Here is a 22,830-nt window from a genome sequence, read left to right on the forward strand (position 1 = left end):
GCTAAATTCACGTAATTAATGTGAGGTGATCTCGATCCTTACCGGTTCAGACATTTCACTATTACCTTGCTGTCCAAGACCAGTCTGATGTGGGCTGATCTGCGAGGGGATAGTTTCTTCAACGCTAGGAAGACTGCCATAGCTTCCAGGATGTTGATGTGAAATGTCTTGAACTGGTGCGACCAATTCTCTTGCACTTCACTTTGATGGGAATGGCCTCCCCATCCTTCCGGTGAGGCATCTGTGCGAATTACCACTGATGGTTGAGGTGGTTGTAAGGGAATTGTTCTTGCCAGGCTCTTGACCGTTGACCACGGCCTTAGGAGTGTTCGCAGTAGGGTCGGTGTCAATCTTTGTTGATCTCTTCGAGCGTTTGATGTGTATCTTCTCCAGACTCCTGACGCTTTTTTTAGTTGTGCTTTTAGCACTGTGTCTGTCACTGCTGCAAACTGGAGAGAGCCCAGTACTCTTTCCTGTTGGTGTCTTGATATCTTCTTGAGTTTCAGTAGTCTCTTGACAGATCCCGCTATCTCTCTCTTCTTCTTCGGTGGAATGGAGAGACGATGTGACTGCAAGTTCCAATGGATTCCTAACGATTGAAACTCCTGAGCTGGAAAAAGGCGAGACTTCTTGTGGTTGATCTTGAAGCCCAGGTGTTCTAGGAACTGAATCACCTTTGTGGCTGCCTGCAGACAAGCAGTCTTGGATGCTGCCCACACCAGCCAGTCGTCCAGGTATGCTGCTACCTGAATGCCTTCTAACCGCAGCTGTTGGACGATTGTGTCCGCAAGTTTTGTGAATATCCTTGGGGCTATGTTTAGCCAGAAGGGCATGGCTGTGAAGGCATATTTTGTCTTCTGTAGCCTGAATCCTAGGTAGGAGGAGAGGGGGCAGCTGACTGGTAAATGCCAATAAGCATCTGCCAGGTCTATAGAGACTGTGTACGCCCATTTAGGTAACAGGGTCCTTATGTGTTGCAGGGTAAGCATCCGGAACTTGTTGTTCTCGATGAACTTGTTGAGTGGAGACAAATCTAGAATGACTCTGAGTTTGTCCGAGTCCTTCTTGGGAACACAAAACAACCTTCCCTGGAATTTGATGGACTTTGTTTTCCTTATTACCTTTTTGTTCAGGAGTTCTCATGTATATTCTTCCAATAAGGGGGTGGAGTGTTGGAAGAATTGAGGAAAATGGGGTGGAATTTTGTTCCATTTCCAACCGAATCCATTCTTGATTAGGCTTTAGGGCCAGGGATCGAAGGTCCAATGATCCCGAAAGTGGAAGAGTCTTCTTCCTACCTGAAGCATCTCATTGCTGAGATGTTCCTGAGGGTTTACCTCCTTGACCACGTCCTCCTCTACGCCTTGAGGGGTTCCTTGAGGAGCCTCTTCTTGAGCCTCTACCTCTGGGCCAAAAGGTAGTTGTGTGCCTCTCAAAGCCTGGATTGAACAGAGGCGATGGAGCTACCAGCTGCTGCGGCACCATTTGGAAGGTGGTTTGCGGCGGGGCTACTATTTGGGGCACTGTGGTCATGGTCATGGTTGGATGCTGTGCAGGCCTGCGTGCCTTCTTTGTCTTCCTGTTTTTCGGTTGGGGACCAGCATCTGAGGATGATTTCCTCTCGGAAGACATGCCCCACTTCTGGAGAAGGTTCCTATTCTCTGTGCCGGCTTTTGCGATGACCTCTTGAGCCAATTCTTTTGGGAAGAGGTCCTTGCCCCATATACATGAAATAATCAGCTTCCTGGGCTCGTGTTTGACCATTATGCTCTCTACAGGCCCTCCTTGCCTTAACGAAAGCGTACGCTCAAAGATCATGACCTCTTTCGGTTCCGTCTCCTCACGAGATGCTGGTTCATCCCGCAGTCTCGTGTAAAATTCTGGGTATGCCGATATGTTAGGCCAGAATTGGAGATCTTCGAGGGGTTTGGCCCCATCTTCTCGGAGATGTACAGTTTCCCATTCATCATGGGCATATGCTCCGCATACCTCCAGGTGTTGGTTTTGGAGCATTGAGGTAAGTCAGAGACCTTGATAGGCTTGTGAGAGTCTTTGAAAACGCCCGGGCGTTTCACTTCTCTTACTTCCTTTCTAATCTGCTGTTGTTCCTTGCGGAATGATTCCATCATCTGCTGAAGTTGTCCTAGGAGCGCCTCGCTCTTGGCCATCAGTGGTTCGAAATGGGGAGGTGGGGCCGAAGAAGTTGACAACACGAGTTGATATGCTGTCACGGAAAACTGAGGGTCCTCCGTTATCGTAGATACGGATCCTTCTTCCTCCGTGGGTGGTTAAGCCACCTCTTCTTCAGGATCTTATAGCAGAAAGTCCTTTTCGGTGTCGGTAGACACCTCCGACATCCGTTCCTGGTGGATGTCCATGCCTTCGAGTGCCTTATTAATGTCCGCCTCTATCGTCAGTTGGATGGAGGGAAGCTTGACCTCTGCCTGGGGCAAAACCGTGTTGGATTAGGCCTTAAGGAACAGAAAGCATCTCGTAGCTTCATTAGGCAGGTAAGGTCCCAGAGAGTTCTCTTGGAACCCTCTTACTCACCTCCGAAGGTTTCTCTTGCTGTATCCCTTGACTCCGTAGTCTCAGGGATATCTTCACCGAATCCCTCATTCATCAGAGCCGAGCAGACGGTGCAACCCTTCGGGTGCCAATACCTCAGGGTTTCAGTTGCGATGGAACAGGGGGCATGAGACCTGCACATCTTGTGGCCACAAAAGTCCCTACTTTTGTGATTGCAGAACATGACTGCACACTTTACCTTAGGCTCCTCCTGTAAGGAAAGAAAGAGTGAAATGAGTATAGGGTTATATATATCACTGTTATAAATACACATTTAAAAATAGTATTGTTTACTATTATTTATAATAGCTTAGGATAGTAAGCTAGAAAGGAAGTAGGAAAGACACATATTTGTGTTTCCTCTCCAGGCAATTGCTGTGACCTCCTACAATATTAATATTTTTAATTTCCTTATTAGGGAAAATGCAGTGTGGAATAACTCCCGTACGTAGAGCCAGAGTCAATGAATATTAACACTAACTCCTCCACTTGTAGAATATTAATACAGAATGGTAATAATTGGTGTCCCGATGATCTAGTATTCATCAGGATGTTGAAGAAATACCTCACCAACATTTTTAATTGGTCTCAACAATGGACTGTGAAAGGATACACAGAATATGTTGGAAATTTTATACTACTGTATCCTTATATACTGTAGTTTTCTAACTGCTGTATTGTTATACTGCAGGAATACTGGCTACTGTATTGTCTTATACTGTAGTTTTACCGGTATACTACTGGGTGAGGCTAGTACCTGGCGGCATTAGCTGACAGCGAGAGAGAAAGAATGGAAAGAAGGACTACCGTATTATTATAGTTTAGTACATTAATTGGGAGTGTAGGGACTATTGCCTCTACTACCTTCTTTCCAGAATGAAAATTCAAATGGAAGGGGAGGAATACATTGATTCTAGCTTCCATCCAGCCACAAATTCTGTTCCCGGCTGTACTGCCGGTTACAAGGTTTGTGGATGGCAGTCCAATAGAGGACTGAAGAATACTCAACAGTATAATGGCTTTCCCACCGGCAGCCGTCAGGGCCGGCTCACCCTTTCCCAGAGCTTTGCTTCCGTTAGGGAGTTGGTCGAACCAGCAACCTAACCGCCATTTGTTGGAACCCGGCCAGTAACCCAGTCAGCCCGGCAAGTGGGAATGATTGTAGAATAACGGCCAAAGGACATTTGTGACGGCTAGGCTGGCACTAAAGGACAGAAGGGGAAGGGAAAGGGTCTTATATTTTACAGAGGAGAAAGGTGGCACCAAGTATGTCTCCTACTTCGGCTGTAAATCAATGAAGCCCAGCTTCCTATACTGGCGCCGTCATGGGCGGCAGGGGAATAACAATTCCCTAGCCTGAGATATTGACTGATATAAGACATGTCTTGTAGTCCACAAGGGAGAAAGGTGGCAGCAGTTATACTGCCCACTTTTGGTTGTAGACTAGGGAAGCCTAGCTTCCTTTGCCAACAACGTTGTAACCGGCAGAGGAATTACTATTCCTCTGCCGATAACGTTGTCGGCTACAAGACAAAACATCCTGAGTTACTGTCATATTTCAAGGCTGGGATACTCGCCGATAAAGAAGATTGACAGAAAAACACTATCCAAGTCAAGCCGGAGTTAACTACTTGATAGCGATGACGGAAGATAGGGTTGTCGCCGGGGATGGTGGCACTCGGGGAGGGGAAGAAGGGTTTATCCTCTTTTCTCTAAAAGAGAAGCGTATCGAAATATACCAATAATTCTAGGGGATATTTATATCCCAGACCGAAGTAATAGAAACGATACTAAAGAGGTTAAACGGGGGATAGCGTTACTAAAGTACAGTATACTAAAACGGGTTAGGCTAGCCTAACTTAAGTGGGGATCTCGGCTACGCTTGATACCACCGAGGCCCTATCGTATACCAGAGAAACTTTTATTTGGAAGAGGAAATATTACATTTGTAATGCTATCTTCTTTAGTATAATTCTGCCTCACTAATTACAAGTTCTTTATAGCTAAATACCAGGAACGTCGCACTAATTACTAAATAAAGCATTTATGGCGTGCGACAGCAGTCTTAAAATGGCCGCCTCCGGGGATGGCACTGCTCCAATTAACACACCTAGATTATGTTAATTTAACTGTGAGAAGGGATCTAAAAATTATACACAGGAAAGATTGAATACTCAACTTTCCAGAGGATGAGGATGCTGGAGACTGCATGAAAATATTCCTTGAAATTAGTAACAACACCGAGAGAAGCTTGGGAGAGCACCGTGCTTAAATGCTACTTTTTAAAGGAATAATGCGCTGTAGTAGTACAAGGAGGGGATCCACCGGGTAACCTTGATAATGGCTCCTCTTCATTTCGCCACTCTTCCCCCTCAGAGTAAAATCTATTCGGGGTGAAGATTGCTATGTGTCGTATCAAAAAATACTTCCCCTGATTTTATGCAATATCCTTAAAGTTATATTAAGGAGCTTAGTTTCGGTACAGGTATTAGTAGTGGTGAGGAAAGGAAGAAGGCAATGCTTTCATCAGAATTGAAGCAAGAAATTTTAGAAAAACATGAGCGCAGTGTGAGTGTGAGTGATCAGGCTTAACAATATGGCCGGAATATGTCTACGATCTCGACGATCATCAAGCAGAAGGCAGCCATTTAAGCAGTCAAACCATCGAAGCGGGTCACCAATATTTCAAAACGTCGCAGCCCTACCCTGTAAGAGATGGAACGCCTTTTGTTAATATGGATAAAGGACAAAGAGATTGCTGGTGATACGATCATTTGCGAGAAGGCCAGCGCTATCTATTGTGACTTGAAGGCGGTAGGCTCTGGGAGGTGACGCAGGGGAGAGTTAAACCAATATTATGACGGAGGAATTCAAGTCGTCTTGCAGTTGGTTCGAGAAATTTAAGAGATGGACCGGAATTCATTCAGTTGTTCGGCACAGAGAGGCTTTAAGTTCGGACACCAAGGCTGCTGACGATTTTGTTAAGAAGTTCGAAAAGATGATGGAGGATGAAGGCTATATAGAGCAGCAAGTTTTCAATTGTGATGAAACCGGTCTGTTTTGGAAAAAGATGCCTAGTCGAACATACATCACCGCTGAAGAGAAGAAAATACCTGGACATAAGCCTATGAAGGATCGATTGACTCTTGCCCTATGTGCCAACGCCAGCGGGGACTGCAAAATCAAGCCGTTATTGGTTTATCATTCCAAAAACCCTAGGGCATTAAAGGCATATAGAGTCAATAAAGACATGCTGCGTGTTTTCTGGCGTACTAATTCTAGGGCTTGGGTTACTATGCACTTCTCTGTTGAATGGGTAAACCAAATTTTTGGCCCTGCTGTCAAGAAGTACCTTTAGAAGGGTAATTTACCTTTAAAGTGCTTGCTTTCCTTGGATAATGCTCCTGCTCACCCCCCAGGACTCGAAGATGATATCATCAACCAGTTCAAGTTTATCAGAGTGCTGTATCTTCCACCGAACACCACCCCTATCCTCGAGCCCATGGACCAGCAAGTCATCTCGAATTTTAAGAATCTCTACACCAAGCAATTATTTAAGCAGTGCTTTAATGTCACGCAAAGCACCAACTTAACTTTGCGTGAATTTTGGAGGAGCCATTTCAATATCATGCATTGCTTGAAGATCATAGATCAGGCTTGGGAGGGAGTAACTTGATGGACACTAAATTGAGCTTGGAAGAAGCTTTGGCCTGATGCATTTTCTCCCAGAGATTTTGAAGGTTTTGGCCCCGAACCTGAACCTGTGCTTGCCGTAGAGGAAGACGTAGAAGAGATTGTATTCCTTGGCAAGTGGAGGTCGATGAAGATAACATCACCGAACTCGTCGATGAGCATCATGAAGAGCTCACCACCGAGGAACTCAAGGAGCTGCCTGCCATGCAGAATTATGAGTTCCAAGCGCAGTTGAGTGAGTCGGAGTAGATTGAGGAGGCAGAGCATATCTCAAGTTAGTCTGCAATAAAAGAGGTTTTAGCACATCATCAACACGTGGGTGACTTCATTGATAAGTATCGCCCACAGAAACTTCAGGTTTGCCATGTAGTTTCACAATTCAATGATGTCTGCTTAACCCATTTCAGAAAAATTCTGAAAATCCATACCAAGCAACTTTCGATAGTTTATTTTAAAAAATATACGAACCGGTCTAGTGATTGTGATGAAGAGAAAGAAAGTGAAGCAAAGAAAACTAAGATTCAAGTGAGTGAAAGTGATGAAAATAAAAAATAAAAAAGAAAAGAAAATGTAAAAAAAAAAATTAAAAATAGAAAATAAATAAAAATAAATAAGCTAAGTTAGGTTAAGATTCACATAATTCAAGTTAGAGTAAGTATGGTATGTTATTGCAGTCACCATCTCTACCTCCTCGCCGACCATCCGTCTCCTCCTGCATAGCAAAGCCTACACCTTCGTTGGGTTGTTTCTAAGGTAAAGTGACAATAAAAAAGGGATTTTGACGTAGGAAAAATCTGTTTCTGGGCGAGAGACCCGTGCCGCCCAGTGAAATGCTCCTTTTACATCATTTCTAAGTTAAAAACTGCTATGAATTTACCAGAGAAAAATTTGTTTAGGAATGCTAGGTTGAACCCAGCTCGCTCACCTTAATAAGGTGTCGGTATAATACTGGGGCGTGAATAAATCACAACAAGAGGTCTCGCACCATTTAGATATCTCCTGTCAATATCCCCGAACAGCGAGGTGCCGTTAACCATCCTACTACTACTAGCGATCCCACGCCAGTGACGTCACTCCTTATAGCACCCCAGATTGGGGCCCAATTTGGGAGGGACGGGTGGGTTCACTGGGCGGCACGGGTCTCTCTCCCAGAAATAGATTTTTCCTACGTCAAAATCCCTTTTCTGGGCGGCACGCCCAGTGAAATCGTACCAGAGAATGGGGACCCAATATGGCTAACTACCTGAGGAGGGAATAACACAAAAATAACATAGCTGATGAGTTTTAATTTAAAAAAAGAGGGATGAGAAACCCGTAAAAATAGATCAACATGTATATGACAGTGATAAATAGACATGGTAAACAATCAATAATGAAACCCGTAGGTAAAATTCAACAGATATGAATAGTGGTAATCAAGCTTGGTAATCAAAAATTCAAAGGTAAAAATTCAATCATAGATATGAGTATGAGCATGGTACAAAATCCCATCAGGGGATGATAGAGAGAATCAAGCAAAAGTAAATCCATAACAAAGATTTAACATAACAAAAATAAAATCAGCTCGGGGATTTAAGAACAAGTGAAATAAAAAACAATTCGTGAAATTGATCAATGAATAATAAAATAATACGCCATAAGGGTGTATGGTAAACAAAACAGGTAGGAACAATAGGTAAGCCAGGCAGGAGGGAAAGAGGATAGAGCAAGACGTGGTGATTAGGACTCAGTACCTTCAGGAGGAACTATATTCCCTGCAGCTACTGTGGCAAATCTAAGAGCTTCTAAAGGTTTTAGGTAGTGGCGCTTGAAAACTTTAGGGGACTTCCAACCCGTATATTTTGAGAGCTCATCAAATTTTATATGGTGGAAAAAATTAATTGAGGTAGCCACAGCTCGAATATCATGGACATGTGGGAATGATTCAGGATTAGCTTGTTTAATAAAATAAAGAATTTGTTGTCTGATTCCCTTAAGGATAATAGTTCCTCGTGTTCTCTAATAAATAAGGGCCCTGTGGTTGTGGTGGAAGTTCTACTTAAGTAGGATTTCAGGGTGGTAACTGGACTCAGGGATGGATCCCGAGGAAGTGGAACAATCATCCAGGGAGACCACCTGTTTTGGGGGTCCTCATTTTTAGCCAGGAAAACTTTGTTAGGGGAGAGTAGGACCTCACCCGAAGAGAGAAACTCTATATGACCTGGGTCTCTAGATAAGGCTGACAATTCTGAGATTCTGGAGCCAGAGGCTCGGCTCAAAAGAAAAAGTGACTTTCTTAATAATGCCATATAGTTACAGGATTCATTTGGGTTGTCCGAGGCTAGCTTAAGAACATCGTTCAAAAACCAGGAAACTGCGCTAGGGCGAGTTGAAGGTTTTAGTCTGGCACAAGCTCTCGGAATGGATGAGAAATATGAATCCGTTAGATCAATGTCAAAACCAATATGAAAGATCTTTTTCAGGGCTGACTTGATTGTAGTAATTGTATTGGCTGCCAGGCCTGATTCGAAGAGAGTTCTGAAGAATGTCACAGTTAGGTTCATCGTCATTTTCTTAACTTGGGAATCTTTCAAGAACTTAGCTAATTTCTTGACAGCTGAGTCATATTGACGGAGAGTAGATTCCCTTTTGTCAGATTCCAGGAAAATAGTATTCAAAGGATCGATGTTTGCACCTCGTTGGGCTGCGAACTTCATGAAGTCCATGAAGTTAGGGCATTCAGAATCCTTGAGGAAGCGTACACATTGTGAGTTTGTACTGTCTGTTTTAGCACCGGATTGGGAATCCGCCGGGGGCGGAGACCAAGTTCTAGCAACAAGGGGAACCAATTGCTCTTGGGCCAGTTGGGGGCTACGAGAACCACTTGACCTTTGAAGGATCTGAGTTTGTGCAGAACTTTCAGCAGGAGATTCACCGGAGAAAACAGATAAATCGTCTTCCAGGTATTCCAATCTAGAATCATAGAGTCCGTGACATAAGCCTGAGGGTCCAGGTTGGGGGCTACGTAACAATCTAGTTTGCGATTGGATTCAGTCGCAAACAGATTCACCTGGAGACCCGGGACTTGAGATAGTATCCACTGGAAAGATCGATTGTCTAGTGACCATTCCGACTTTAGCGGAGTCATCCGGGAAAGTGAGTCCGCTACCACATTCCAGACTCCTGCTAGATGGACTGCTGACAGGTGCCACTTGTGCAATGCCGCCATGGAGAAAATCGTCAACATGATGTGGTTTATTTGGGCTGATCTGGAGCCTCCTCTGTTGATGCAGTGTACTATGACTGCACTGTCGAGATCAGTCTGATATGGAGATTGCTGGCTGGATTGAGACGTTTTAAAGTGAGGAAGACTGCCATGGCCTCTAGGACGTTGATGTGCATTTGTTGGAAGACTGGTGACCATAACCCTTGGATTTTCTTGTGTTGGGAGTAACCTCCCCACCCTGTTAAGGAGGCGTCTGTGTGAACGACGAGTCCCGGGACCAGATGTTGTAAGGGAATCGACTTGGAAAGATTCTTGATCTTCGTCCAAGGCTGCAGACTTTTTTCAGGATTGGGGGAAGGCGAGCACGTCTGTCTCGGCGTTTTGCGGTTGCTCTGGAGCGCCACACTCTGTTTATGTCCTTGAGTTTGGACCTTAGGACGATGTCTGTCACGGAGGCGAACTGTAAGGAACCTAGGATCCTCTCTTGGTTCCTTCTGGAGGTCAACTTTTCCCTGAGAAATTGTTCTGTATTCCTCGCTATCTCCTTCCTTTTGGCTTTGGGGAGGCACAGCGCATGGGAGCACAGGTCCCATTGTAGTCCCAGCCATTGAAACTTGGTCTCCGGGACCAAGCGGGATTTCTCGAGGTTGACTTGGAATCCCAGTTGTCGAAGGAAGGTGAGGACTTTGTTCGTTGTTATGCGGCAATTCTGGGCATTGTCTGACCAGATTAGCCAATCGTCTAGATAGGCCACTACCTGTATCCTTGAGTTCGAAGCTCTTGAATTATACTGTCTTTGCTAGTTTGGTGAAGATTCTGGGTGCTATGTTGAGCCCGAATGGCATCGCTTTGAATGCATAGGCTTGTTTGCCTAGCTTGAAGCCCAGAAAAGGACGAAAATGATTTGCTATTGGAACGTGATAGTAGGCATCTGTAAGATCGATGGAGGTGGTGACGGCCCCACAGGGAAGTAAGGTCCGCACCTGCGAGACGGTAAGCATATGGAATTTGTCGCAGCGAATGAAGGAATTTAAACGAGACAGGTCCAGGATTACTCTCCGTTTGTCTGAGCCTTTCTTTGGCACGCTGAACAAGCGCCCTTGAAATCTTAAGCGACGTATGCTTTGGATTGTATTTTTTAGTAGCAGATCTTTTGTGAAGGAATGTAGTTCTTCCGTTGGTAGTTGGTAAAAGCTGTTCGGTGGAGGAGGTCCCTGTATCCAGCTCCACCCTAGGCCTTTTGAGATGATGCTTGAAGCCCATTCGCTGAACTTCCAATGGTCCCGAAATTTGTACAACCTCCCTCCTACCTGCAGTTTCTCAATGGTTGGAGGATGATTTGCTTCCGCGGGAAGACTTGCCTCGGTGGTAACCCCTTCCGCCACCTCGGCCACGAAAGGCATCCCTGGAACCCCTGTGACGCTGGTAGCCACGGAAAGAGCCCTGAGACTCATACGTGGGGTTAAAGGCGGGGGAGAAGGAAGTCGAGGCGATCTGAGACTGAGGGACCAGAACGTATTGCTCTTGTTGTTGGCCCTTTGAGGTAGAAGGCTGGGGACCTTGAGGAGCAGATTGGGCTGAGACCGGTTGAACCACTTGCAGAGGTTGTCTGAATTGGGAAGATTGGAAGGGCCTCAATCTCTTCCTACCTCGAATTGGGGTACTAGTAGGCTCATATTTCCTCTTTGAAACCAGGCCCCACCTAACCTTGAGGTTTTGGTTGGCTCTAGCTGCCTCGCAAAGGACCGAGTTAACTAAGTCCTCTGGGAAAAGATCCGGGCCCCAGACTGGAGCAATTGGGTCTTGAGAGACTCTGGTGGAGGAAGATTTAGCCTTCGAAGACGATGATCTCGAAGACTTTTGGGTCTTTGGAAGACTTACGATGAGCCTTCACCTTGGGGATAACAGGCCGGGGAATCTCAGTCCCGGTTGTCCCCGGAAAACCTTGAAAAGAAGAGTGTTCAGAAGTAGAAGAGAAAGCCGGGCTAGGGAGAGGAATCTTAGCCCGGGAACCACCTGACTCGCCTACATCCCTACCTGCGTCGGGATCATCCAGAGCCATGGGTTCCACATCGAGGTTGAGGGTAGCGACGTCCTCAGTTAGGGTACCGCCCGTCTCTTCTTGGTCCGGGGCCAGAAGAAGGGATTCAATCCTTTCGATGATAGGGTCTGCCAACTCTTTGGGGACCGCAGCTGAAGTTTTAGCATGGGGGTAGAGACTGGAACACCATTCCTCAGAGAGGATATAAGGCTGTTTGGCCTTCACGTTGCGGGCGAACCCGCCAATCCAGATCTTGAGGGTAGCCTGAGCTGTATCTTTTTCAAGTTGGGAGCTCTGAAAGAGAACAGACTATTAGCGAGGGATATTTGTGCCAAAGAAAAGTGGAGAAGTCCAAGGACTTCGTAGACACGAAGTGAAAGGCATGCGGGAAGTCCAGAGGACTGTGGCCTTAAAAATAATAATTGTGATTAATGTAAACCATCGAAATTAATCGTAACTCCCTACAAGTCTGTATTAATTAAAATGCACTCACCGAGTCAGATGTTAGAGTGGAGGTCATTGTGTAGCAGACTACACAATTGTCCGGATGCCAAACAGCTAAGTCATCCACTTGGACAGAACAGTGGGCCTGCGAACGACACACGTCATGGCCGCAGGGTTGATGGAGGACAGCGGCACATGGTGTCATCACACAGCGTACAGTCCGTAAAATAAAAGATACATGAGTATCTTAAAGGAAAGTAAATTAGGGGCCCGGAGGCCCCGGAGCTTAAAATATATATATATCAGTATCATGATTAAAATTTTTTTTTATATACATCAAGTATCTTGAAGGAAAGCAAATTAGGGGCCCGGGGGCCCCGGGTGCTTAAATTATATCGATATCATGATAAAAGATTTTATTACGACTGTATTATGAATGAGAATAAGTCAGTCCATAACCGTGATCATATCAAAGGAGGGAAGGGAAGGTCGAGAACTAGGATCGTATATAAATATATATATGTGACTAATATATAAAGTTAATCCAAGTAATATTGAGTAACGTTGGCTCCGGAGGCTCAACTAAACAACTCAACCAGATGGTAATGTATAAAAGCTACGTCCGGGGATCCCGTAATGAAAGTCTTTATATATACTGTATATATCTATATGAGGTCTGTGAGGTGCGGGACACCATAGAGGGGGAAGGGATCTTTAATGGGTCCGTGAAGTGCGGGACCGAGAGGGAGTAGCACGTACAAAACAAAATAAAATAATAGAACATGACAAGGTACCACGGACCGAGCAAAAAACTTCCCGTTGACCGTTGGCCAAACGAGCAACGGAAAGAAAACGACTACGACCGGGTAGAGTAGTACAAAAAGTGTAAAATAATTTACGTTAATGTATAATGATAATAGCAAGCCTCACAGATCAACGGGAACCGCCCGTGCAAAGAGAGCGAAAGGCTCCGGGGGGGGGGAAACATAACGCAACATAGTGACTCTAACTCGACATGGGAGAGAGAGAGAGGGAAGGTAACCCTGGGGTGGGGTATTGGGCGGGAGGGAGGCTAGGAGTGGGGTGATAGCAGGTATACCAACCTGCCAGACCCACGATTGATATGATCACGCGGAAAGACTAAATAACACTATAATAAACATAACACATGGTAAAATAAGATAGGAAGGCATGCTGGATGATAAAAATAATAAAATAATAATAAAAATAACGATACATCAATCGTAAAACAAACAAGGGAACGAACATGAGACAGGAGAAAACCAAGCCTAACAGCGGTGGGAGCTAGGCAGGGTTACCAACATAACACAGAGTCAGTGAAGTGCCGACAAAATGAAAAACTAATATCTGACTCATGAAAGTCCCTCGGGCTAATGCAAGAAAAACGAATGACGTTAATAATGAGAAGCATGTCCGTGGCGTGCGAACGTAAAACAAAATCAATGGAAATAGAAACGCCCGAAGGCGACCAGGCATGCCAACCTAATGAGAATATGCTAACGTTTATCGTAATGACTGTTATCGTAATAACAGGACATCAATATAATAAAATAACACGGTGTGTGAACCGTGGATACCCAGAAAGTTCATAACGAGAAACAATCAGTATGGAGGACTCATTGTAAAGCGTTAAGAACGACGAGAGAGAGAGATAGGAGGAGGCCGAGCGCTATGAAAGACCCACGCGGGGTCGTGAAATATAAAACTGTCATAATATAAGCAAAAAAGGGCAAGGCCCCCCCCCCCAATCTCAAAACTCATAGATCTGGTACTTAACTTAGATGGGATGACTGTAGAGTCCGACATCTTGAGGTAAATCCAGGTAAACCAGCGAAATTCACACACCGAGGCAAAAAATGTTTGGATAGCGCGTGTTATGAAAAAGGAGTGTCGTCACTGGCGTGGGATCGCTAGTAGTAGTAGGATATTGAACGACACCTCGCTGTTCGGGGATATTGACAGGAGATATCTAAATGGTGCGAGACCTCTCGTTGTGATTTATTCACGCCCCAGTATTATACCGACACCTTATTAAGGTGAGCGAGCTGGGTTCAACCTAGCATTCCTATACAAATTTTTTTCTGGTAAATTCATAGCAGTTTTTACCTTAGAAATGATGTAAAAGGAGCATTTCACTGGGCGGCACGGGTCGGAGCCCAGAAACCCTTTTTTATTTAATATTTCTTTATAATTATTCCTTTTTACATATCTCTTATATAATGCAATTGTATTATTACTGTGTTTAATTATGTGTAGTAATTTATTAAGGAGTTATCATAGGTTTTTTGGGAGTAGAACGAATTATACAAATTACAGTGTATTCTTATGGGAATATTCGCTCTGACATACGATCGTTTAAACATATGATCTAGGTCCCGGATCGAATTAAGATTGTATATATTGGTTCCACTGTATTACATAAGCACCGATGGGTTATAATCTATCATAATTTTCATTTAATACATTTATAACCCATTTCAGTATTAGTTCTCTCTCTTATTCAATGTCAGGATGCCAGAAAACTTCAAATCGTTTATACTCTCTCTCTCTCTCTCTCTCTCTCTCTCTCTCTCTCTCTCTCTCTCTCTCTCTCTCTCTCTCATACATATATATCACACAAAACACACACATTGTAGTTAAATACATTATATTTTACTGTAAATATTAGATAAAGCAAACAATAAAATAGCCTACTGTAAATCACGTTGTCAATAGGACATCATAAATGGATCGCATCGGAATGGATACGATTCATTTTGGATTTCATAGTGTACACTACCTAAATATTTATGTGTAAATTAGTACCGTAATGTACCGCTGGGTAAAGTATACAGTACTGTATAACACAGTAAATAAATTTTATTTAGAATATGGAATGGTTTACTTTACTGTTCATATGAAAAGACTATTTATCACGATAAAACATGTCAGCGCTCTCTCTCTGTAATGATTGTAATCTTTGTTTCTTTGTAAAGTCTCTATTGAGGCTTTTTAATGAAGTACCACAGAGATGAAAATTATAAAATATCATGCATCGGCAACATGAATGAAACTCTGGTTAACATTATGTGGCTCAACTCGCAGTACAAGCAAATGAGATATGAAAGAAATATTTAAAAAAACTATTGAAATCCATATGCTAATTGGAAAATTATAGATCAAGTAATAATTGTTTCTTTTAGTAAATATGAAATATCTTTCAGTAGCATGCCACAATTATAAGGGAGTTATTTGATGCGAAAATTGAAGTTGACGACGGACTATGTAAGGTTGCTCAGCTGATTTGAATGTAAACAATGCTTAATATTACAATTCACAGTATTTTTAATTTAAATACGATACTAAAATGTGAATATTACATGCATTATTATTGGATACAGTTAAGTAAAACAACAGTTTAATCTAAAACCGATTTAATTCAAATTTAGCTGTAATTTTTACCACAGTAATTGATATACACTGTACAGAAAAAGCTAGGACCAGCTGGGTGAGGAGATAGGTAGTAGAGCACAGCGCTCCCAGTGTAATTGAATTTAATAGCGATTTTTATGAGAATTTTCATTTAATAGTTACTGTATTGCATTGTTCTTGGCCACGAAAACCCGGAGCCCTGAAGCAAGACCCCACTATTAACGATGGCCCACTATATTTTCTACAGGCACAAGAGAGATGGCTCTGTGGTGAAATCTGAGTTTACATGATTTTTTCCTTCGTGAAATCGGGGAGGAATATGAGGGTGACGATATAGGAAGTATATTAGTTGGGGCGAGTGATTTTTTTAATTTTTTCTAGAAACATTTAAGACTGTTGGTATAATTGAAGGTTTGTTGTTAGATAGGTTAGGACAGTAGTAAATATTTTGAGTGATATTTTTTTTTTTTTTTTTTTTTTTTTTTTTTTTTTTTTTTTTTTTTTTTTTTTTTTTTTTTTTGTGACAGCAGCAGGTGATATTTTCCAATGCGATATTTATTTATTAGTTCTGTCAGTGTGACACTTAGAGGTCATTTATTTTGAGACCTACTGTTTCTTTATATCAGTCTGGCCCTTCCTTCTTTTCAATTCTCATACCCTTTCTGCAGTTGAAAAAATGTTTGACATAATAATAGGCCCTTTGGTCCTTGGCTTAGAAGGCCCAGTAGGAGTTCTGCTTTATAGAAAAGCACTGGCAGTATCTACCAGAAAATCTTGGTAAGGGGAAGGTGAACCCTTTTTTATCAGGTTTAAGAAATCCTTATTATAGAAACTTAGGTTATTTTTGGTGATTATTCGATTCGCTTTTGTTCCAAACCCCCCTCTATCGGCAGTTTCTCTTCAATTACTCAGTTATCTCAAAAACCCTTTCAAATCCCATCTTCTAAAATGAGAAATTTGAAAGGTTCTAGAAAACCCAAGTAATCCAACAGGACTCCAATACCTCTACATGGTTTTCCAACAGGTTCTTATTGAAACCCAAACCATCATTATTTTGGAGACCACGAAGGAAAAAAATCATGTAAACTCAGATTGCACCACAAAGCAATCTCTCTTGTGCCTGTAGAAAATACAGTCGGCCATCGTTAATCGTGGGTTCTTGTTTCGCAGTTTCAGTTTTTCGCGACCAAGAGCAATGCAATACCTATCAAATAAAAATTCTCATGAAAATGCTAGATTTACAATCTTACAAGGAAAGAAAGGAGATTGGATGATTTTAGTCCACATGACATCGCCTATTTCCAAATTTCAATTTATCTGGTTTTTGGATGGAACGATAATGTATCAATTCACATCCCTGTGTTTTGGATTCCTCAAGTCTTCACAAGGGTGATGGTTCTAATTTCTAAGTGCCTACATCTTCCGAGTGTAAGACTTCTTTTACACCTAGAGACTGGTTGATATCAAATTCATTGCTAGGAGATATTCTCGTACATGTGTGGATATTCAATTTGTTGTGGAATCTGTGAGTCTTGGTCAGTCTGAAAAAGTCCCTTTTGATCCAACACAGAGTACATATATGAAAAATATTAGGGTATGCTAGTCTAAGTATCATTTAAAAGGTGACAGCAACATAAGTTAGACTAAAAACATATAAAATTGTGACAGTACCAAATGTAAACACTCCTAAGCGAATGTTGAAGTTGAAGCTGAAAGGTGTTCTATAGTGACAAATGTGAAATATAATATGCTATGTTGACCGAAAGTTGTAAGGTAACGAATCAAACTTACAAAAAGATAAAAATGGAAATAAAATGTGGGAAAAAGAATCATAAAAGTGTGAGGTGATAAGGTACAAAATCTTGAACACCTTGTTGTCAAAAAAACTGAGAGTGAATGGTTTCATACACTGTATGAAGCTAATCTCATAAACAGGAAAAACAAGCACTGGAAGCGAGCTTGAACGTTAATCAAACCTCTTTATTACTTTTACTAAGAATAGTGAGTCACTAAATCATAACTTTATCCCTGTTACTTAACAGTATATGAAGACCTCATTTTCCAGAGCTGAGTAGGGTATATTTGGATGACTCAAAGACACAAGGGAAGATGGTGGCAGGTTTTATAAATCTCCATTCTTGTTTGGGAAGGGGCTTTAGGTAAGAATTTCATAGTTTGTTATGTCTTTTATTTCAATTAAAAGATATTTGTCTTAGCTAATACAGGTCTCTATGCTCAAATGCTTCACACCGACTAAGAGACCTGGTTTCTACCTCTAAGTATGAGTGCAATTGCTTGCTGGTTGCTCTCCTGGAAAGTATTAATGTAGGGGAGAGAGAGAACAACTTATATTTATTTTTTAAAGGGAAAAGCTCATTACTCAAAGATGTTAGCGTTTGGCTACCAGGTATCAATATAATAATGATTTTATGAAAGATTGTTTTTTGTAAGATTTTACATTTAGTGCTATGATAAGATTTTATATTTAGTGCTATGATCTTGAAGTCCCTTCTATGTTTACATGTTTTAAATTTTGTTAATTATTAAAAATCTTTCATTTGTTTTCCTAAACAGAGTTATTGGATCCTTTGACTGACCAGAGAGTACTACATTGTATTTCTCTCTCTGGTTATGTCTCACTTTCCCTTTACCTACACATACACCAAATAAAAATTAAATCCAAAGGTGTCTGGTTTCAGTTCCAGTTTTATCAGAATAGATGCTCACCAGAACGTCAGCCTGGCAAGGCCAGCCCCCCACTGGTGTGCCCAGCCACCGCAGTTGCCTCCCCAGCAAACAGATTAAACTTGGACCCTGACTGGGATCGATCTGCTGCCATGTGAATGCTAGGCGAACAGGTTACAACTGTTCTCACCAGGAGGCCTATTCTTTCCTCATTCTTATCTGGCCTCATACACCAGACAAAGCTTAGATTACCAAATGATTAAGTAATGCACTGTAATTGTTCAGTGTTTACTTTCCCCTTGGTAAAGGCAGAAAAGACTCTTTAGCTATGGTAAGCAGCTATCTGGGAGAAGGACACTCCAAAATCAAGCCATTGTTCTCTAGTCTTGGCTAGTGCCATAGCCTCTCTACCATAGTCTTCCACTGTCTTGGGGTAGAGTTTTCCTGCTTAAGGGTACACTCAGGCATGATATTATATATATTATTTCTCTTCCTCTTGTTTTTTTCAAGTTCTTATTCTTCATGTATGAAAGATATATTATAATGTTACTCTTCTTAAGTTATTTTAATTGTTTCGTACTTTTTTATAGTTTACTTATTTCTTTTTTCCTTTCCTCACTGGACTTTTTTCCCTGTTGAAGTCCTTGGGGTTATAGCATCATACTTTTTGAACTAGGGTTGTAGCTTAGCTAGTAATAATGATAATAATTGGGTAGTTACCATTGAAAAATATAATAAATTAAATGCATTTATATGTAGTATATAAACCTAATTTCACTTCTTTTTTATTCATTTCAGTGGGCTGATGAACTTGAGGAACATGAAGTTATCATTGTTACTGCCCAGATATTTTTAGAGTTGATTCTTCATGCAAGACTTCCGTTAAGAAAAGTAAACCTATTGATTATGGATGAGTGCCATCATGCTGTTGGAAGTCATCCAATGCGTGAAATTATGAGACAGTATGATTCCTTGAAAAGATCAGATACTGATAAATGTCCAAGAGTTTTAGGCCTCACTGCTAGTGTCATTAATAAAAAATGTAATAAAGATGATGTATCCCGGAACATGCATGAATTAGAGAAGACAATGGATAGTGCTCTTGTCACTTCGGTAGACCAAGAAGAGGTGAGGAAGTTCACAACCAGACCAAAAGAAAAACTTGTGGTCTACAACGAAGATCCAATGTCACCTTACCAAGAAATGATAGCGGCACAATTAGATGGATTGTTGAGTGAGGTTGAGGAACAGGATTTAGAGAAGAAAATAAAGAAATTTGTCAGCAAAAGAATAAATAACATCAAACATATAATGTGTTCTTTGGGTGACTGGTGTGTTGCCCGCACTATATTTTATGAAAAAGAAAGCTTAGAGGAAAGTGCTAATGCTGAGGAAATTCCCATCGTACGAGATTTTTTAGAGAGATTACGGGCAAGGTTGGAAGAAATATATGTTCAATGTCTTTTGAATGAAAGGTCCATGGAAAACCCTAAGGATCATGTTAGCCATAAAGTTTTGAGGCTTGTTGAGATACTCACAGCCATCAAAGATGATGAAGTTGCAGGATTGATTTTTGTAGAGCGAAGAAACACTGCAAAAATCTTATATGACTTTTTCCTGGAGTTGGCAAAGGCAAATGAGGATATGGAATTTATTAAACCTCTCTATGTGATTGGTGCTAACACTCGCCCTGGAATTGACTTGAAATTAGCTGAGCTTGAACTACGAAAACAGAGAGAGACTTTGAAGAAATTCAAAGAGGGTGAAGCTAATTTCATAGTTTCAACAAGTGTGCTTGAGGAGGGAGTTGATATTCGAAAGTGTAATGCAGTTATAAGATTTGATAAACCTGTGAATTACAGAGCGTATGTTCAGTCCAGAGGAAGAGCTCGAGCAGTCCCATCTAGGTATATTTTAATGGTGAAAATGGGGGATCATGTGCCATTTATAAATGACTTGGATGTCTATCGAGAAATAGAGAAAACTCTATTAACATTGTGTCATAACCGGGACTTACCATCAGTGGAAGAAATCCACAAACATTTTGATGAAGATGACCTTTTGCCACCTTACCAACCATATGGCCCACAGGGGCCAAAAGTCACAGCAAATTCTGCCATTTCGCTTATTAATCATTACATAGGAAAATTGCCCCAGGATAGGTTTACAACATTGGCACCAGAGGTAATATACACCAGACGTGACAGCATGATACAAGCTGGTATTCAACTGCCAAGATGCTTAATATTGAAGGATTATGTAAGAGGGGATTTTGAAGAAACCACAGACCTAGCCAAAAAGAGTGCTGCACTTCATTTATGCAGAACTCTTCATGAGAAGGGGGAATTGGATCATAAACTCCGACCATCAGTTCCCAGTGAGGAGAAATTGGCAGAGGATTTGTTAGACTTGACATTAGAATCTAAAAAAGAAGGGGAACCAGATATTGGAACTAAGAAACATAGACAAATATATACAAGAGAAGTTTACAGTTCCTTTCGTCACAGTGAAAGAACAACTTTTTATTTGTATTCTGTTGAAGTACACCCTACAGGTGAATGTGTAGGAGAAATCACCTTAGATTCAACAAAATTGGAGGATACTGTTGGAATAATGTGTAAGAAGGCACTTTTACATTGTCCATTTAATCTTTACGGACCCAAGATTGGCGAAGTCAACATCAAAGTTAAGCAGTTAGACATACTTCGTGATGTTACTAATGAAATTATTAAGAAAGTTGAACATTTTCATAAGTTGGCATTTGAAAGTATATTGCCTATTAATAACTCTCTAATGGAATTTAACCCGAGGCAGTTTGATAGTGGGTTATTCATTGTACCTCTAAAAGGTAACTCTATAAACTATGAGCTTATGGATAGAATGTTTTTACTATCTACAATTAGTGGGGAAGTCCCAATGATATCCTCTAAGATGTACAAATTTGAAAGAATTTTGTTTCAAGATGCTGTTGTATTTCCTTTATATGGGGATGAAAAACAAATGCATTATGTTACAAATATTATGGATGGTTTTAATCCCAGATCAGAGTTTCCAGAAAATAAAATGTTATATGAAAACTTTGAAGGTTATTTTTTGGCAAAATATGGTGCAACAATTACCAATAGACAGCAGCCATTAATTTCAGTCAAGCATTTGCCAAAGGAGTTGAATTACCTTAAGAAAATTCCCATAAAAAAGAAAGGTAACAGAGAACCACCATATTTCATTCCAGAATTGTGTGGTATTTTACCCCTAAGCGCTTCACTGTGGTGGCAGTTATCTTGTGTACCTTCAGTTCTGTATCGACTAAATAGCTTTGGTTTAGCACATGAATTAAGTTTAGACATTGGTGTGTCATCTGCTCTCAACTTGAGCTCCATAAGTGGTCAATCTCTAGATTTCAATTGGACTGCCCATGCAGCCCAAAGCACTGCACCAGATACCAATTTAGCTATTGTACTTTCACTGAAGAGAAATGAATGCATATACCCTTTTATGCTTGTGCAGGCCTTGACCCTTTTGGGAGCGAATGATGTATATAATTTGGAAGGGTTGGAAGTTTTGGGAGACGCATTTCTAAAATATGTTGTTGGTGAATATGTTTATTTGAAGTTCCCAAGCGACCATGAGGGTAAGCTTTCTGCTCGACGAACATTGCTAGTTTGTAACAAAACACTTTTCCAGCTTGCAAAGAGGATGGCAATCCCTGAGAAGATTCAGGCAATAAACTTGCAGCCCAGAATAAATGGTATTCTTCCTGGTTTTGGAGTGAAGAAATTGGTTGAAAGGGAATTGCTTAAGTTGGGATACCCCAGTGATAAATGGCATAAACTTCCAATCCCAGAAAATCTATCTGATTTGGGGCAAGTAAGTAGTCTTCCTGTTTTTTCAACCTTTCAATTATGTATTTGCATGGGATCATCTTCCTAATATTTGATTTGTTCCGTAACTGGAATAAAAACCACGCTATTTAATAGGGGTATTACTTTCGGCGTAGCTGGAATGACGATCCATTAAATTTTAACGAGGGTTAACTACCCATACCGCTAGTTAGCGGGGTATGGGAGGGTAGCTTGCTACTGTCCCCCCTCACACACCTGTAATTGAGGTCACTTTGCTTTCAGCTCGGATGGTGAACGTACGTTGCAGCTTTTCATCCTCGCCGAATATTGGCAGCCATTAATGACTTTTGATATTTCTTTTTCTCTTAGTGTGTGTTTGTGAAGTTGACTTCTGCGACCCTGCGCACCTGCCCTGGGCTCTCCGGCCGCCCTTGTGGAACGTTTATGTCGGCGGTGGAGACTAATCCTCACACCATTTGTCCTGTATGTAGAGGTCAACGGTGTGATAGTGCAAATAAGTGTAATGATTGTAGGGAGTGGTCTTCCTCCCAGTAGGAGAGGTTTAGGCGATGGCAGAAGAAGAAGTCCAAGCGGGATATTTCTCCTTCTAGGGTTCCTTCGAAGGGAGAAAAACTCAAGGCCTCTTATTCCATCTCCCAACCCTCCTCCGAAGCTTCTACTCGTTGGGCCTCTTACGAGAGACCATCGAGTAGTAGCGTAGACCAAGATGGTGTTGCTTCCCCTAGCAAAGCGACCCCACCTCTCCCCCCCGGGTGAGGCCTTGTCACTAACCCCGCTTTTGTAGATTTCATCTTCCTTGGGGCTTACGGGTCCGCCCTCCAAGGAAGCTTAGCTACAGTTCATCCGCATGGGTGCTTCTGTTCAGCAGTCATCATCGCCGTCAGAGGTAGATCCTCTGA

The 22,830-nt window shown here is 41.8% G+C and overlaps 1 protein-coding gene across 3 annotated transcripts in view; it reads left to right on the forward strand.

Annotated features, from left to right (window-relative positions):
• LOC137653597 (endoribonuclease Dicer-like) overlaps positions 1 to 22,830 on the forward strand; it is a 617,521-nt gene that overhangs the window by 295,356 nt on the left and 299,335 nt on the right. For all 3 annotated transcript variants that reach the window (XM_068387145.1, XM_068387137.1, XM_068387151.1), the window contains one exon: positions 18,867 to 21,935. In XM_068387145.1, coding sequence (XP_068243246.1) covers positions 18,867 to 21,935 — 3,069 coding nt within the window. The remainder of the gene's footprint in view (positions 1 to 18,866; positions 21,936 to 22,830) is intronic.

Source organism: Palaemon carinicauda, chromosome 1, assembly GCF_036898095.1.
Source record: "Palaemon carinicauda isolate YSFRI2023 chromosome 1, ASM3689809v2, whole genome shotgun sequence".
Lineage (NCBI taxonomy): Eukaryota > Metazoa > Arthropoda > Malacostraca > Decapoda > Palaemonidae > Palaemon > Palaemon carinicauda.